The sequence below is a fragment of the Phyllostomus hastatus genome, unplaced genomic scaffold (assembly GCF_019186645.2).
Source record: "Phyllostomus hastatus isolate PE091 unplaced genomic scaffold, TTU_PhHast_1.1 phas_contig_29, whole genome shotgun sequence".
NCBI classification, from domain to species: domain Eukaryota; kingdom Metazoa; phylum Chordata; class Mammalia; order Chiroptera; family Phyllostomidae; genus Phyllostomus; species Phyllostomus hastatus.
This window is the reverse complement of record NW_025333835.1, coordinates 21626475-21645328: the sequence shown is the minus strand read 5'-3', so window position 1 is coordinate 21645328 and position 18854 is coordinate 21626475. Positions and strand designations below refer to the sequence as shown.

General features: G+C 33.5%; 1 protein-coding gene across 2 annotated transcripts in view; it reads left to right on the top strand.

Moving 5' to 3' along the window:
• Positions 1-18854, top strand: part of KLHL1 (kelch like family member 1) — a 340886-nt gene that overhangs the window by 276337 nt on the left and 45695 nt on the right. For both annotated transcript variants that reach the window (XM_045839157.1, XM_045839156.1), the window contains one exon: positions 5021-5245. In XM_045839157.1, coding sequence (XP_045695113.1) covers positions 5021-5245 — 225 coding nt within the window. The remainder of the gene's footprint in view (positions 1-5020; positions 5246-18854) is intronic.

Genomic DNA, 18854 nt, shown 5'->3' with positions numbered 1-18854 from the left:
TATAAATAATACAAATAATTAAAATTACTTTCCATACTTTGGTTTCCCTTGGCTTTGAATCAGAGGCTGGCATTTTTTGATTTTAGTTAAGTTAGTTTAAACCAAACATAATGCTAGATTTTGATATTTACATATCTACTTTAAAATCTAACATTAAGCTCAATGGCATATTTGCATTTATATCTCTCTATGTAGCTATGTATCAGCCTATCACCATTTTACAAGTGGTTTATATTTATAGCAGGGTAAGATATAGAATTGTGATGATTACTTATTTGGCAAAATGAAATATTATGATGATTATAAAATGTCTACAATACCATCTTTAAAATATAACAAATTATTTAAAAGGTAAAAGCTTTTACTTGTGCTTGGAAAAATATTTACTGTGCAGTGATGCTTTCTATATAAGTAGAAGAATATTTTCCCAAAGCTGTATTTTTATAAGTATGTAGAAATAAAATTTAATGAAAAACTTATTCTATGAAAAATTTATGACATAAATCATCTTTTATAATATTTTCTTTAAAGCTTGGTATTTTATATTTTAAGTATTATAAAAATGTCTTTACTTTAAAATATTTTCAAAATGTTTCTCAATATTTACCACTTTCTTAAAGAGAAAACATTCAACATAATTAACCTTTTCCTAATGATTTAATGGCATCATGATCACCATCTGTATTTGGCAACATGCTCCTTAGACATTAGGTAATGCGTGTTTTTGTTTGTTTGTTTTTCATTTAATAGCTGTAAGAGATCATTCTATTTGAGGTAAAACAATGGGCTTTTTTTCCTGGTTACTCCCTCACTGTCAGCTATTGCTGTTTTCAACTGCCCCAGATCATTCTGATTTGTGGGTTTGTAAGAAATCTTGGAGGTCTGGTAACTGAGCTTATTGATAGTGCATTAAAATGTAGTAAAAAGACTTTATAAGAAGACCTGAGGGCTTTTCTGTTGAATTGAATAAAAGAGCTTAATCTTTTTATAGAAGCTTTTTGCTGGCAATTTAGTCCTTCTGGTTGTAGAACTGAGGGACTGTTTCCTTGTTGGTTTTCAGGTGAGGAACACCTTTGGCTGCTAGAGGTCATCTGTCTTCTTTTTCGTGTGGTATCTTCCATCTTCAAACCAGCAAGGAGAGTCCTGCTCATGCTTTCTACCTGATTAACTTGATCTTCTTCCACAATCTCATCATTGTAAAGAGTCCTGTGATCACAGTCACCTAGGATATCTCCCTACATTAAGCTCAGTTGTGCCAAACTGCATAACAATAAATGGTGTGATTTTTATCATATTCATAGGTTCCAGGAAATAGGTTACTATATCTCAGAAAGAGGCATTGTAAAATTCTGCCATATACACACACACACACACACACACACACACACACACACTCACACACAACTCATTCTATAACCAGGATGAAGTGGTAAAGAAAGGTGTTTATCAAAGTGGACTCCAAAGCCAGGTTAACATTGTGGATCCTCCAGTTATTATCTGAAAGACATTGAGTGAGTTCCTAAAGCTTTCTCTGATTTTGCTTCATCTTTGTAAAATTGGCATAATAATAATACCTATATCATCAGATTTTTATAAAAATTACATTTGCTAATACATGAAAATTTTTTAGAGCATAGGAAGTAGTCAGAAGACACTATCTATTATTATCTTATTTTAAAACTCTCTATTCAAAGCATCTTTACTCATTATTATTTAACAACCGTATTTTGATAAAAGTCATGTACAATGTTCAGTAGTCCTGAATAATATGTGTCATGATTTCCCTTGATGTTATGACGACTTTTTACATTAAATGATCATTTCATAAGAGAACAACTGATCTCCATTGCTGTGGGTTCTGTTGCTCACAGCCAATCAGAACTGTGACTCTTAATGCCAGAGTCTATGAAAGGAAAGGAACTATTTATTCAAAAGTTATACAGGTTTAAAATAATGGCTGAATTCTACCATTAAATCCCACACTCTTTAGAAACAAACAAATAAAAAAAAACCACACAATACACACCGTCCTGCCCCACCCCTTGCCATACCAGGCCAGTCAGAGATACCATCTCTCGGGAAAAGAAATAGAAGCCTGTAGTTTAGAGGGGCAGATTCCCATCTGTATTCTAGCTTCTTCCAGTCATCAATGCTTGGCTAGCTAGTCTCCTGCTCTTAATCCAAAGCCTCACCCTCATGGTGGGCCAGGGCCAATTCTTCTGCATCTTTTCAAACCATGTGGCCAAGCCGCCACACTGCTGCTACATGGTCAAGAGTCTTCTCCTTCCCCAGCCGCATGGTCCAGAGCCCTGGCATGGCTGAAAGTGTGGCTGCCCCTGCACCTGGGTTTAAATCCCAGAGGGATCTTTCTCCGTAACCCCATTTCCGACTCCTCCCACAGAAGGTTGCATCTGCCAGCACTCCAATTTCTTCTGTCTTTCTCAGCTGCCATTCTTAGTCTGGACAAGTGTGGCCCCATGGCATAGAGCTAACTGCCCTCCTGCTCTCAGGCAGGTACAACAAGCCTTTCTGGCTACAAGGCATCATAGTTTAGAGTCAAGCCCATCTTCATGGCCCCTAGCAGGTATAAGCATTTAACATTACTAAAACACAGGCCAAGTTCTTTAGATATGCAAAGTAACTTTCAATGGCCCTCTTCTGCATCCTCCATCCCTCCAGTGATAGCTATGGGGGTTTTGGATTCTGGGAGACCTTTAGCTCAGGACCCTGTTACAATTTCTGGAGTTATTTCAAATAAAGCAGCATCAAAACTTTATGTTATTATAAATGCTAGGCACCTAGCTTTTACTTGGTACATAGTATGTGGTAAATACATTAAGAAGAGTATAAAATGTACAGAAATATATCATATGTAGTTTTATATTATAAATATAGTCTGAAAAATGTCTGTCATTTTATTTCACATTATTCTATATACCTAGAATGAAATTCATCTTTTTAATTGCATAACTATATTAAGTTAGGAAGTTTTACAATTTGTTTTAGGTTCTATTACATTATACTATATAGTTTATAAAATAATCTTGTTTCTGCACAAGAAGAACAGCAAAATTCCCTACAAAAGTCAACACAATCTTCAAAATGCTTTAACAACTGTGGTCTACATTTTAAGATAAAAAACAATAAGGATGCAACCAGCCTTAATAATAGTCTGCTGTAGCCAGATGTTCTTGTTATACAGTTTTAAGGGGCCTAAATGTTATGTTACATCAGTTCTTTAGATTTATTGTTTGGAATCTCAGCATGGACATGCTCCTGTTTATAAAAATTTTCAGGACTCTATTGTGCCTGCAATCACACATTAAAGTGACGCCTACCTTTGTTGGCATCTGAGATAACCATTCATTAACCGAGTACACCTGAAGTAACTATGTCTTAAAATACATTTTCTTTGTTTAAGCTCTTTCAAATGTATTACATGCCACCACAATAGTCCACTACTATTCATATTTTGATTTTGTGTAATGACAAATATTGTCTTTATTTTAAAGAACAACGTGGGGTAACATTTCTCGGAAAGAATGACTTGCCTTCTTCCTCAGGAAGCCACCAGGGGACACATACAGTACACTCTCATAAGCAAAGGGAGCAATAGAACTCACAAACAAATTGATAAATTTTAAAAATAATAATAATGAATTGAGAAGATTATACAGGCAGCTAATGAGGTATAGTGGTAAAATTTTCTCGAAGGTATTATTATTAATAAATTTTATTAGAAAAAGAGATGGCATATTCTTAACTTTGTGACTATTACAACTACATCATACTTATTGTAAGTTGTATAGAAATTATCTCATATTTTTAATAATGTTACCTCTCCTTTATCTCTGAATAAAAATTGAACATAAATTATATAATTTTTGCTCCAATTAGCTACACTTCTACAAAGTTGTTTGTACATGTTCAGTTCACTGCTGGTTACTCACTAAAGTGTAAATGAGTCCTTTAAAGAATGTTTCCCTAATTTGCAAACTTCATTATACTACATTACAAGTGATATAGATTTTCAGTGCCTTAAATGTAAGCACACCAGCATTTTGATTCCCTTTGTAGGGACATTTAATCACTAAAAATGAAATATGGGTGACTGTGAACCTGAAAACCAAATGCTGAAACAAGATAATGTTGGTTAACTTATATTTTATGATATTAACATTTATGAACTTATTCAAGGAACATGGGAAATATTCAATTTTCAATGTGAAATATTTAACTGAAGCCATTAAAACATATCTCATCAGCAACTTAGCTTATTTCTTTTTTCAACATCAGTTTTATCAGTAAGATTTATGATTCTCAAGTTTATGCATAAAAAGCTTTTAGGAAAGACGAACTATTTCATTTAAAGATTATAATGAGATTGATAAAGATAGATCTTCTTATGTCTCTAAATTCTGTTGAGCCATTCTGCAAATGCATTTTTTAAAAAGAAGATCAAAAAAGCTTAACTGACATTTGTTTAAATAGCTTAAAATTTTCTTTAAAATTTTTTAATGCATAAAACAAATTTAAGAGAAACATGGTACAAATTGCTAAATTAACTCTTCTTTACTCTCAGAATTATACAGATAATATACATAAGTTATGTATTTAAAAAGGCTTTAGTAATATTTTTCAGGCTAGGATTATGTTACACTTTTTTAGTGGCAAACAGAGACAGAGGGAAGTTGGAAAGTTCCTACTGACAAAACTGTGTTATACCCAAAAATGAATCTATTGAATTGATAGTTTAGCATTAGACCATTATGTAATTCAAGCAAATTAACATTTGTGTCTATTTTGATCATTATATCCACCAAGTAGAGAAAATACACTATTAGTTAAATTACTACTCCCTTTGTTTTTCTGACATTTTTTTTCTTTAAGAAAATTGAATGTAACAACAGTGTTTTCACATCCTAAATTTATGCTGCTAGTAATGTGTACACCTAGGACAGGTAGTATATTGTACAATGGTAGTAGTAAATGGTGACTGTACAATTTTATATTTTATCAGGAGCTACAACCATAGAGAAATATAACCTGAGAACGAATCTGTGGATCCAAGCAGGGATGATGAATGGCCGGCGATTGCAGTTCGGGGTGGCTGTGATCGATGACAAACTCTTTGTGATTGGAGGTCGAGATGGCTTAAAGACATTGAACACTGTGGAATGTTACAATCCTAAAACCAAGACCTGGACTGTCTTGCCACCAATGTCAACACATAGACATGGTCTGGGTAAGATTCCTTACTATAATAACATTATTTTAGAGAAAAAATTATTGATAGTGAAATTATATGTAAAGCTATAATATTATTGCCATCAATTTTCATTACATTTAGTTAAACTATTAGCTTATTTTGAGCATTTTTTAAAGTTCTTGACATTTTCCTGTGCTGACCAATATGCATTAACTGTTGAGAGAAATGTTAAAGATGCTAAAATAAGTAGACCTCAAGTTATCCAAGTTTTCACAATCTGACATTCACTCAGCATGTAAAATTTGATTTGAAAACAATACAGAATTCTTATGGGGAAGCCAGAGTAATACAGCTTAGAGAAAGAAATAGTTAATGTGCATGGCAGAAGGTAATGAAAATGACTCATTCTACATTATTAGATAGACAAGTTAGTTACATCTTTACATTCGATTTAGTCCACCTTGAAAAATCCATGGGGAGAGGGCAATACAGCTGTAGAGAAAGACTGACTCATCACCTGGCAGCAGGGGTCAGTACAATAGGGTCCGCTTGATCTTTACTCTAGAGTAACCTTAAGATGGGGAGAATTACATTTATATACAGAAGGTCTGGTTGTGAAACTTTTCTTGAATCTACCATTTAATATCAGCTTGATAAACATTAATAGTTTTTGAATTTTCACTTAGTATCATGGAGATTGTATGAAGTGCAAATTACTTTTTTTGAAGACCTGAAATATGCCAGAGATTTGACTAAGTGCCTTTCAAATATTTCGAATATACACCTTAGAGAGATTTCAGGGTTTAATTGCAAATCCACAGGTTTTGGCATTAATAGGCTCACAAGATTAGAGAGCATTTCTAAAACAAATACTAATGACAGTGTAACTTTGAGGTCTCAGACACTGCATTCCCATTCATGTCTGCTCTACCATCAATCTAAGCAAAAATAAAAAATAAATTGTTAAAATAGATAATCTAAAGCAGTTTACTTGTTTGACCTTCTTTCTTTACTCTCTTTTTCTTTATTTTGCTCCTTAGTAAAATTAATAAATGATAATAAATGTCTGAGAAAGTTTAAGTTCTAAAAAGCCATGTAAAATTATTTAAATCACATAGAACCACATTAGAACATAGAAAACAGGAGCAGCAAATGATTTTTCCCAGTAATATTCATGGATATAAAAGGTTTCTTCTACATTTTCTTCAAATACATTGGAGGATTTTGACTTTCATATCCATGTCAAAGCTCTGTGCTGATTTTATTAGCTAGCTAGCTAACAACAGCAACAGCTCATGTTCCTGTTTGGGGGGCAGCATACGGAATAAGCAGTCTTGATTGGCATATTTGAAGTTTAATGTCTCTTTCCCCCTTTTTGTTTTATATAAATAAATTCCTTTCTATTAACATATGTTGAAGTTCTATTATGTAAGACATTGGCATGTTAAGAGAACATACTTGAAATTTTTTTTTACCAAGAATATACCTTAAGTGGTATAATTTGATGTGCTTAAAGTGTACCAAGTGATGGTTTGCTACAAATCCTATAACACTGGCCCCAGTGCTGAGCAGGATGGCCATCCCCCATAGTGTCTTTTAGTTTGCCTTATTTGTCAGAGTTCATGGCAAAGGTACATGTGGAAGTAAGGCAGCATAAAAAATTATGTGTGCCAAGTATCCCAAACAACTAAAATATAATAGCCTTTCCACAAGTTTTAGTGACTCAATAGCAACTCTAGTAGTTGACTATTTGCATGACTAAACTTCTCCTGTTTTATACTTATTATTTTGCTTGATTTCTAATATCAAGTGGATCACCTCTCCTCTACATGGCATGCCTGTATTCTACTTCCTGGTGTTTTTGCTTTCTGTCAAGTTGTTTTAAAATTCTCTACTATAGAACTCCCCCAGATCTGACCTGATTGAGTTAGTATTGAATAATATCATCATAGCATAAGGCATCATTTCTTTGTACAATTCTCATTTCAGCATCATTTCTTTGCACAACTCTCATTTCAGACTGCCTCACAGAGAGCTAGCAATGCTCAATACATAGAACACTGTCTTGGCTTGGATGCCAGTCCACATCCAATCAGTTGAAGCGTCCTATCAGTTGGATTAATAGTAACAGAAGACACATGTGTGTTCTTTGATGAACCAGAGTGTCTCTCTCATGATCAGTTATATTCCTCACGATCACCTGAATCTCAGCCAGTTCACATTATGTATCATACTCAAATGCAATTAGCATCCTTGGCCTAAGATGCCTGTTTCTTCAATATAACATATCAATCTTTGATTTACCTTCTCTCTTACAGGGACTATTACTACATAGATGTTGATATTTCTTATTTGTTGCATCATGTCTTTTAAATTTAAATTTTATTTTTATATGCTAAATAATTTTATATCCAGTTTTCCAAACTGTTCTTAATCTGTATGTATCATAATATTAATCCCACATATTGATCTCAATTAATTTGTTTTTGCATTCTCACTATCCCTACTTGGTAACACATTATAACCACTTTCTTCTTTTTCATGATATCGAAAACTTCCTTTATCTCTGTGAGACAATTTATTATGCTTTTTTCAAATTCTTGTATGGCTCTTTACTTATTTTTTTAAAAATATATTATAGGTGATCATCTTCCTCCTCCTCTTCCTTCAGCTTCTCCAAGAGCTCCTTCTCTTTTCTCTTTCTCTTGTTATTTCACATTTTTCTTCTCCTCCTCTTTGTTTCTCCGCTTTTCCTCTTCTTTCTCCTTTTCTAACTCTAGTTAACAGTTGTTGTAACAACTAAAATATGTGATTTTGACTGTGCACTCACCTGAACATATAAGCTACTTTGGTTAATTGTATGAAGCACTAAGGCATTTGCCGTTCTTCGTGTCCTTCCCAAACTCTCAAGCACAGATAAGGGAATGAGAAGTGGGCATAAAGCTCTGACCCTGCAAGATAACTGTGTCCAATCTACCTGCTGTTAATCCTAACAAGTAGTCCTTAGGGACACATTTATTCACCTACATTTACACATAAACTCCCTTAAGCATTTCGTCCTTATCTCGGATGCCTTTATGTAGGGCTGGGAGCTGAGATGGGAAGCATATGTTCTGGAGCAGTAAGTCTGTTTGCTTCTGCTGTTAACAGTTCCACATCCAAGCTGATGGGTTCTGAAGACATCCTGATGTTACCCAACCAATTATGGCAAGCTCAGAACAGGCACTGTGGCTTCACCGCCTCACAGTGCAGAGGACACAGTAGCTCTTTGGAAGAGGAAATGTGTGGTTGCAAAAAGGGCACAAATCAAGTGTTTCTCCAAGAAATTCCCTCAAGGCAGTTCCTTCAATTTTTGTCTTACTCAGGAGGCTTCAGCTGATTTCTGACTTTCTAGTTTTTTTTGTTTCTACACTTTTGATGTTTTTCAAACACATGCCATGACTCCCGCTTTGATGTAATCACCAATATTAATTTTGAGTGCAGACCAACAGCTAAAACCAACAGCCGCCTGAGTTAATTTTCTATTTATTCAGAAACCAGAATGTCCCACTTTATTTCCTACATAGTGAATCAGTATCTACTTTGTGGTGTACAGTGAGATACAAAATTGACTCCATAATTCCATATTATACATTCAAGTGACAAGGTGCTGGAGTCTAAAGTAGAATTTAAAAACACAAACTATTTTCTTTGACCCATATAGCTCCCCTTCCTTAACTTGTATGAAAAAAATCCTCATATGATTTTTTGAGAAAGTCACAGGAGTTCTTTGGTTGCTAAAGATGATTTTGTGGTCAAAAATATTTCATAGTTACCAGTAAATGACAAAGCCTCCTTCTGCTGCATAAAATAGCATATAAAATTATTTTCATATTAAGTCTGTGACACAAAGGAGCAATGCAAGTGCCTGGAGGATTAAACTAATTAAGAGCACAGTTTGCTCAATATGCTAAGAGTTTTCATTTTAGCATTCATTTCTTTGAGGCACAGTTTTATCTATCATTCCTTTTTCTACCACATGTTATATAAAATTGAATAAGATATTACTTCAACACAGTTGGCAATTAAGTCTTTTTAGGAAAAATTGACAAAGAGTAATATAGTACTATTTATTAATATTTTCTAAATGCCAGGCACCATGTTGTATGTTAAATATATGGTCGGGGCTGCTATTGGGTTTTGTTTTTTTACTTTTCAACTGATAAAATTCACATACCATAAAATTAAGTGTTAAGGTATAGAGTTAATACTTTTGAGTATATTCACAGGGTTGTTCAGCCATCACCATTATCAAATTCCAAAACATTTTGTCATCCTAAAAAGAAACCCTGTAGAAAAATAGCAGTCGCTCTTTCTTGCCCCATCTCCTTAACCCTTCATAACAATTAATTTACTTTATGTCTCTATGGAATTACCAATTTTGGACATTTCATATAAAGAAAACCACAACTTGTGGCTTATTAAGTATGGTTTCTCTCACATGGCATAACGTTTTCAATGGTCATCCATTTTGTGGCATGTAATACTTCATTCTCTTCATGGCTGAATAATATTCTCCTGTTAGAATGTGCCACGTTTTGTTTACACATAATCAAAAGAAGGGCATTTGGTTTATCTTTGCTTTTTGGTTATTATGAATAAAACTGCTGCGATCATTCCTATATGCATTTTTGTGTGGACACATGTTTTCCATTCTGTTGTATATACACATAAGAAGGGAACTTGTTGAGTCATGGTAACTCTATCTTTCACTTACAGAGGAACTGCCAAGCTGTTTTTACAGTGGCTATACCATCTCCTATTTCCTCTGCAATGCATGAGGATGCCAATTTTTCCACATCTTTCCCAACCCTTGTTGCTACCCATCCTTTTTTATTATAATAATTGCAGTATATATGAAGTGGTACCTCACTGGTATTTTATAGGTAAGTCTCTAATAAATGATTTCGAGAAACATTTCATGTGCTTAGTGGCCATTTGCATATCACCTTTGGATAAATCTCTATGAAACACTTTGCCCACATTTTGTTTAGGATATTTTTCTTTTTATTATTGAGTGATAATTGTTCATTTTATATTCTGTATAAAAGTCTTCTATTTTAAATTTCTTGATAGTGTTATCTGAAGCACAAAAATTAACTTAATGAAGATATATTTATTTATTTTATTTTTTCTGCTTGTGCTTTTGGTAGCATATCTGAAAAAAATGTTGTCTAATCTATGATAGGAGGATTTATGTCTATGTTTTCTTTTAGAAATTTATATTTTTAGGTCTTAAATTTAACAATATAACACATTTTGAGTTATTTTTCTCCCTGTGGTGTGAGGCAGTAATCCAGCATCATTTTTTTGCATGTTGTCTCAGCACTATTTTTTCAAAAGGCTTTTCTTTTCCATTGAATTGTCTTGGCACCTTTGTCAGAAATTAGTTGTCCATAAGTGAGGGTTTATGTATGGACTCTCAACTCCATTCCACTGATAATTCTGTCTTAACTTATGCCATCACAATACTGTCTTGATTATTATAGCTTTGTAGTAGGATTTGAAATTAGGTAGCATTAGCCCTCTCTGACTTGGAGTGTTTTACATTTCCACACAAACTTTACAGTTAGTTTTTCAATTTCTGCAAAAAGTTATCTGGGATTCTAATATTTATTGAACTGAATCTGTAGATTACCATCAGTTTTTCCACATTAGCAATATAAAATCTTCCAATCACTAAACATTAGATGTCATTCTATTTATTTAGGTATATGTTGTTATAATTATGTTAAATTTATTGCTAAATTGTCATTATATTTGATTTTATTGTTTATGGAATGATATCTTATGTTCATTTTCAGGCTTTTCGTTGCTTGTGCATGGAAATACAATTTATATTTATATAATGAACACATATCCTGAAAACTTGAGGAAAATTTTTTTAGATTAGTAGATTTTTTGTGGATTTCTTATGATTGTATATAATAAAATCATTTTATCTAACAAGGAAAAATATTTTAATTCTTTCTTTAAAATCATATGATTTTTGCCCTGGCTGTTGTGGCTCAGTGGATTGAATTTCAGCCTAAGAACTGAAAGGCCACGAGGTCCACCGTTCCCAGTCAGGGCACAGGCCTGGGTTGCATGCAGTCTGGGTCCCCAGCTGGAGGCGTGTAAGAGGCAACTGGTTGATGTTTCTCTCACTCGTCAATGTTTCTCTCCTTCTCTTTCTCCCTCCCTCCCCTCTCTCTAAAAATAAATAAATAAAAATAGTAAAAAATAATTAAATAAAAATAAAATCATATGATTTTTTTACTTGCTTATTTACCTTGGCAAGAACTTCCAGTACAATACTTAATAGAACTGACAAGTGAGGACATTATTGCCTTGCTCTTAAATTAGGGGAAAATATTTCATTTGTTTCCTGTTAAATAAGATGTTATCAAATTGTTTTGTAGATGCTCTTTATTAAGATACAGCAGGCCCTTAACATTCCTAGTTAGTTGTATGTTTTATCATCAAAGGGAATTGGATATTATCAAGTACTTCTTCTATGTCTATTGGAGAGATCATGTAATTTTTCTCTTTATTAATAAGTATAGTCTATAATCTTTTTTATAAGCTGCTATATTTGCTTTTCTAGTATTGTGTGCAAGATTTTTCATCTGCATTTCTAAGGAACATTGGCCTATAGTTTTCTTGTGATATCTTTGTCTGGTTTGAGTAGCAAGGTAATACTGGCTGCATTTTTATGGCAATAATGAAGTAACAGAAATGGAAATTAAGAAGGCAATCCCATTCACAATTGCTTCCAAAAGAATAAAATATCTAGGAATAAATGTAACTGAAGATGTACAAGGTTTGTATTTGGAAAATGATAAGACATAGAAGAAAGACATTGGAGAAGATACAAACAAGTGGAAGCAAATACCATGTGCATGGATAGGGAGAATTAATATCATTAAAATGTGCATACTACCCAAAGAAATCCATAGATTCAATTAAATTCCTATCAAGATTCCAATGATGTATTCACACAACTGGAACAAATATTTCAAAAATTTATATGGAATCACAAAAAGCCCCACATAGCAATAGCAATCCTGAGAAAGAACAAATTAGAGGAATCACACTACCTAATATCAAAAACTATACTATAAGTCCATAATAATCAAAAACAACATGCTATGTACATAAAGACAGACACATAGATCAATGGAAGAGAATAGAGAGCCCAAAAATAAATCCACACCTTTTTAGTCAATTAATATTTGATTGACAAAGCAAAAATGTACAGTGGGTTAAGATAGTTTATTCAATAAACGGGGTTGGGAAAGTTGGACAGATACATGCAGAAAAATGAAACTATACCAATTTCTCACACCACACAATAGAATAAATTAAAAATGGATTAAAGACTTAAATGTTAGACCTAAAACCATAAGAATTCTAGAAGAAAACTTAGGCAGCAAAATCTTAGGCATTGTTCCTTGCAGTATTTTATCTGATATATCTCCCCAGGCAAGGGAAATCAAAGAAAAATTAAACAAATGGGGCTACATCAAACTGAAAATGTTTGTGCACAGCAAAGACCATCAACAAAATAAAAACAATACATGGAATGGGAGAACATATTCACCAATATGTCTGATGGGTGGTGGTTAATATTCAAACTTTATTAAAAAACTTTCAAATCTCAACACCAGACAACAAACAATCCTACTAAAAATGGGCACAGAACCTGAATAGACACTTCTCCAAAGAGGACATACAGATGCCCAATAGACCTATTAAAAGATGCTTAACATCACTAATCATCAGAGAAATACAAATTAAAACCGCAATAAGATACCACCTCACACCTGTCAGAATGGCTATCATCAATAAATCAACATCTAGTGCTGGCAAGGGTGTGTAGAAAGGGGGACCCTTTTGCACTGTTGGTGGGAATGCAGACTGGTGCAACCACTGTGGAAAGCAGTAGAGATACCTCAAAAAATTAAAAATCAAATTGCATTTGACCCAGAGATCCCACTACTGGGAATATATCCACAGAAACCCAAAACAGTATTTGAAGAACATAAGCACCCCTATATTCACTGCAGTATTATTTATAATCACCAAGATACAGAACCAGCCTGTGTATATTAGTGAATGAATGGATAAAACAACTATGAGACATTTATAGAATATAATACTACTTGGCCATAAAAAAAGAAAATTTCACCATTTGTAACAGCATGGGTAGGCCCACAGAACATTATGCTAAGTGAAATAAAGCAATCAGAGAACGTATACAGAATTCTTAATGTTCCTTTTCTTTTAGCCCTTTGAATACGGAGGTTCACTGTCTTTGGGCCTCCTTGATATCTAATGATAAATGAACTGTTAATCTTACTAAACATCACTTCCATGTGATAAGTTGCTACTCTCTTGCTACGTTCAAGATTCTCTCTTTATCTTTGGCTGCTGATAGTTTGTGAAGCTCTCTGTCCCCCACCTCAGCCGAGCTCCTGCTGATGCAGAGTTGTAAGCTTCCTCCTGAAGTGTTGAAGGAATGCCTTAACATGCACTCTCAGCTCCTCAGCACAGGCAAGATTTCCCCTCCTCTCCCTATAAGGAGGCCTCGGTAAAGGGGCTTGAAGATGATCTCTTTCTAAACTTTAGGCCAGGAGATCTCAAAATAAAGGTGCCTGGGCTAGGAAAGCAAACGTGAAGAGCATGACCAGACAGAGGTGTCTGAGTCCTTGACTCTGGAGCTGGCATCTACCATTAACCTGTGAGATAAGCCTGAGCTACATTGCCCTAACTAGATACTAGTGCAAACTTCCACAAATCAAAAATAAAACAAAATTTTACTTTCCTTCTTTGCCTTGCTTATTTCAGTTTAAAGGTTTGTTGGGAGCACCTTATTAGTGAAGCTTAATTTATAGGTACAGGCATTAATTAGTGTTTCAGAGTCAGGAAAAAAGAAGTGACTTAGCTTATTTAAATTAAGAAAATTCCTGAGTGTGTGTGTGTGTGTGTATATATATATATATATATATATATATATATATGAAGAAAGGCAACACAAAGTGACATTTACTATGTTTTTTTCAATGGCCTTTGGAAACTATACTTGTAACAGAAAGTATTAAATGGACTGAGGAAAATATCAGCATAATAAAACTTTGCATTTATATGTGATATAACCCATTGGACTAGAAAATCTCATTTTAAACTGTCAGTTTTCATTTTCTTAAATGGAACACTTGCTTCAGCTGAGTCTATTTCTTTAATTACATCAGTATATATATGTCTTCTTTGTGTCTCTTTCACTTTAAAATTAGTTTTCACACAAGACCAAGAGGGCCTAAGCTTCTTTAAAAGGGTTCTCTCTTCAGAGTTTGGCAATTATTCACAAGGAAACAAAATTCAAAACTGTCCACTCAATTTTATATATCAGATTTTTTAAAAAGATATAGGAAAAATAAGAAATATATAATGGGTACATTGGGTTATAAATAAAAGATAATTCTTTTGATAATATACATTCATATGTGCATTCTCAAACACACATACACAAAAATATACACAGACCCACAATTTCCAGTAATCATGCATGCCTCTGATAAAATAGAGAAAATCCTGTTAGGATATGGGACATGAGAAGAAGATACTAGAGCAGATAACATTACCACTTTCATTTGAAACTCTAATATTTGAATAAATAAGCAGTCATAATAAGGTCACCTTTCTTATTACACATGCATGTGATATAGACACAGACATGTATGTACAGTTTTTAAAAAATATTTTAGAACTTTCATTGTTTTAATTTTATTTTATCAGTTTCTCTTGGAAATATCACACATACTATTATTAATGTCAGCACAAAAAAAAAGGGAAGAAAGGGATGGAGGGGAAAATAGCAGCAAACTGGGCGCTTCTCAATAGAATGTGATCTTTATACTCTGATTTATAAACTATAAATATCAGTGAAATCCTTGTTATATGTTTTGTCTTCTAAGGTGCTGTTACTTGTTGAATTTTCAACTTGAATATTCCCTGATATCTTTCCACTGAGCTATGTTCTTGTTTAAGTAAACATTTATTGAAAACTTTTTAATGCTAAGAATTCCATTAGGTGTTAGGAGAAGAGATACAAATAAAAAACAATACCTACCTTCAATATTATACACACTAGTTATATATACTAATTACAAATTCTTGCTTGCAAATAAAAAATATATCCAGGTGCAGATATTGTTTTACTTAATCTATTCTTCATTTACAGTAGTAAAATTTCATATCACATAAATGGTGATCATTCTTCAGCATGATTCCCCTAGGACCTGTGTATACTCCATCTCTTAAATAGTCAAAAATTGTATTTTGTCCTTCCACATACTATTCTGCTAAGGAATACAAACACTGTATTCTGCAGTGGTATTAAGAATCTATGGACATCATAGAAAGGATTACCTTTACTGTACTGTGCTTGGATAAAATGCCAAAGGCTAATAGAACATGTTCTAGAACACTGCCCCTTGAATGTAGGATCTGGAAAGAAATACTTTCTCCTTGATGAAAAGCCTTTAGAAATGTACCAGTTTGATTGAAGAGTCACAGTATCAGTTTTTCCTTCTTGAGCATTGGTCAGTTTTTATCCCAAGAATATTGTAGGTAATGCAACTAATTAGGTTTTCTTCTGTGAGTTAAATGTTATAAATGTTTTCTTCTGGAATTAAATTTGCAGTCTGACAGTAACAAATATGCATGCATTTTTGTAACAGTCTCACAGTTTGCTCTAGTTTATATTTATTTGCTTGTTTTGTTATTTTGGTGCCTAGTTTTAATAAAAATATCAATCTATTTTATATATTTTTGGAATCACTTTAACTTTCAATAATAAAATCAGGTAATAAGTTAAAGATAAGGTCAGGAAAATTATTCTAGTTAAATACAATGAAGATTTGTGGAAGAATATTTATTGGTTAAATAATTCAACCAGCATTAAAATTGCACTACTGCACACTATAACACTCATGTTCGAATAAGAAGATGAATAAGATATTGTACTCAAGAATCTTATACCTGAGAGAGGAAACAAAAAAAAATTAAAAGACAATTTAAATGAAATTTCTTAAATATAATAAATAAGAGAGTTATTATTATACTGTTTTAGGTCAAATGGATAATTATGAAAGATTTCTAAGGAGGGGTGATGCTTAAACTGAACCATAAAGGATTAATAGTCAGACAAATTGAATTACAAACATGTTTAAGTCAATGAAGTAAAATATGTGAAACACAAATGTGAAAAGAAAGTATAGAATATTTGATTGGCAAACCACAAGGTTATAAAAAAATTAATTTCAATGATGTTGGATTATCATATGAATATATTTTAAAATACAACAAATATCCTTTTCTATGTTTAATCTGTAGCTCAAAATATACAGGAAATATATAATATGATCTCTATAATCCCAATCTATGAAAACATTTTAATTGGAATGTTTAAAAAGATTTTATTTATTTATTTTTAGTGGGGGGAGAAGAGAAACATTAATGTGTGGTTGTCTCTTGTGCGCCCCCTACTGGGGACCTGGCCTGCAATCCAGGCATGTATCCTGACTAGGAATCTAACTGGTGACCCCTAGATTTGCAAGCGAGCACTCAATCTACTGAGCCACACCAGCCAGGGCTTAATTGGAATTTTTAATTTAATAATGAAATAATTATTTTGAGGTAATTTCATGTACATAGTTGGCCATGTATGTTGGAATTTAGCCCAAATTTCAAGTAATAAAGGTATAAATGCACCTGATATCCTTGAATAGAGAACGAAAGAAATTGAATTTTTAGAGGGCAATCTGGTCACTCAGGTGAATCACACGGAGAGAACTATTAACAGAAAAGAAAAGGGATTAAATCAGCTCCAGAAAGCTTGCCACTTCAGTTCTTGTTACCCTGGTTTTGACTGCTAATTTATTGCCTGCTTTTGCTTTAGCAGGCTTATATGGGGAGGTGATTTTATTTTACATTTTAACTATTTTCATACATGTCTTCACCCCAACTGACCATGCAAATCATCCATGTCTCAATTTGAAATGCATGTTAACACTACTTTTAATAGAAAAATACATTTAGTCTTAACATCTTAATGTGCAGGGGGTAATGGGATGCTAAAGTAATCAAACAAAAAAATTATGCAGACTAATAGCTATTTAAACCTAGAGAGTATCTAAGAGAGTATTTACTCCAGCATCTTATTTTTACAAATGAGAAAACTGAGGGTGAGAAAGATTAGGTAGCTTGCTGAAGTTTATACAGCTCATTTAGTGGCAAAGCTTGGTTTTGGATTCTTCACAGATTTCAGGTTTGTTTTGTTTTGCTTTGTTTTTTGCATTAATTTTCTACCGCACTGTGATTATGTGTTCATTACTATTTCTAGAATATATCAAGTTCATTTTTTGCAGTAAATATTCTGAGCTTCTTGATAGAGTCAGGTTTTGTGGAGCATAAAAATGAGGTCCTCCTTAAGAAAGAAATGCAATAGCCACGTGACCACATTGTCAAGGCCCCAAGAGGGCCCTGGTAAGCAAGGGGCCTTGATCCTTAAGCTTCGTTAGGTTCACAGGAAATCTCTCCTCGATGAGCAAAGTTATCAATATTAACTCTAAAGCCATATTTTGCTTTAGTCAATAATTATATAAATTTGTATGTTTTTCTTTTCATGAGGATTACCACATAATAGGATTATATTACATATATTGAATAAATTCATACTGCATTTGGGAGTATACGAAGATCTCAGAGAGGAGGGGGTGGGAGGACTAGAAGAGTTTAGACAAAGAATGTGTGTGCATGTGCGCAGAGCCCACAGACACAGACAAATGTGGTGAAAGTTGGGGGCGGGGCAGGGCAGGGGGAAGGGGGCATCTGTAATAGTGTCAACAATAAAAAAAAAGTATATGCATGCCCTGGCTGGCGTAGCTCAGTGGATTGAGCTCGGGCTGGGAACCAAAAAGTCACAGGTTCAATTCACAGTCAGGGCACATGCCTGGGTTGCAAGCCACGGCCCCCAGCAACCACACATTGATGTTTCTCTCTCTCTCTCTTTCTCCCTCCCTTCCCTCTCTAAAAATAAATAAATAAATAAAAATCCTTTTAAAAAAGTATATACACTTTATAATTTTTTAAATGTTTGATTCTGTGATTTTCTTTTTTTTAAAGTATGTATGATTTTTTTTAAAGATTTTATTTATTTATTTTTAGGGAGAGAAGGGAGGGAGGGAGATAGAGAGAGAAAGAGACATCAATGTGTGGTTGCTGGGGTTTATGGCCAGCAACCCAGGAATGTACCCTGGCTGGGAATCGAACCTGCGACACTTTGGTTCGCAGCCCCCACTCAATCCACTGAGCTACGCCAGCCAGGGCTACTTTATAATATTTTAAAAATGTTTTTCATGTAATGCAAAAAAAGACACAAACATTATGATCTATGTATTCTGGCTATAAATTTACTAATGCTTAAGATATTTTTTATAAATACATAAATAACCAACTGAAATTCTGTGGATAAGCATGCTTTTGATTTTTGTTAGAGTGACTGATTTGATAAAATATTTACAAATCTTTAGAACCACTGTTCGTGTAACTCTAGAGAGTTGTG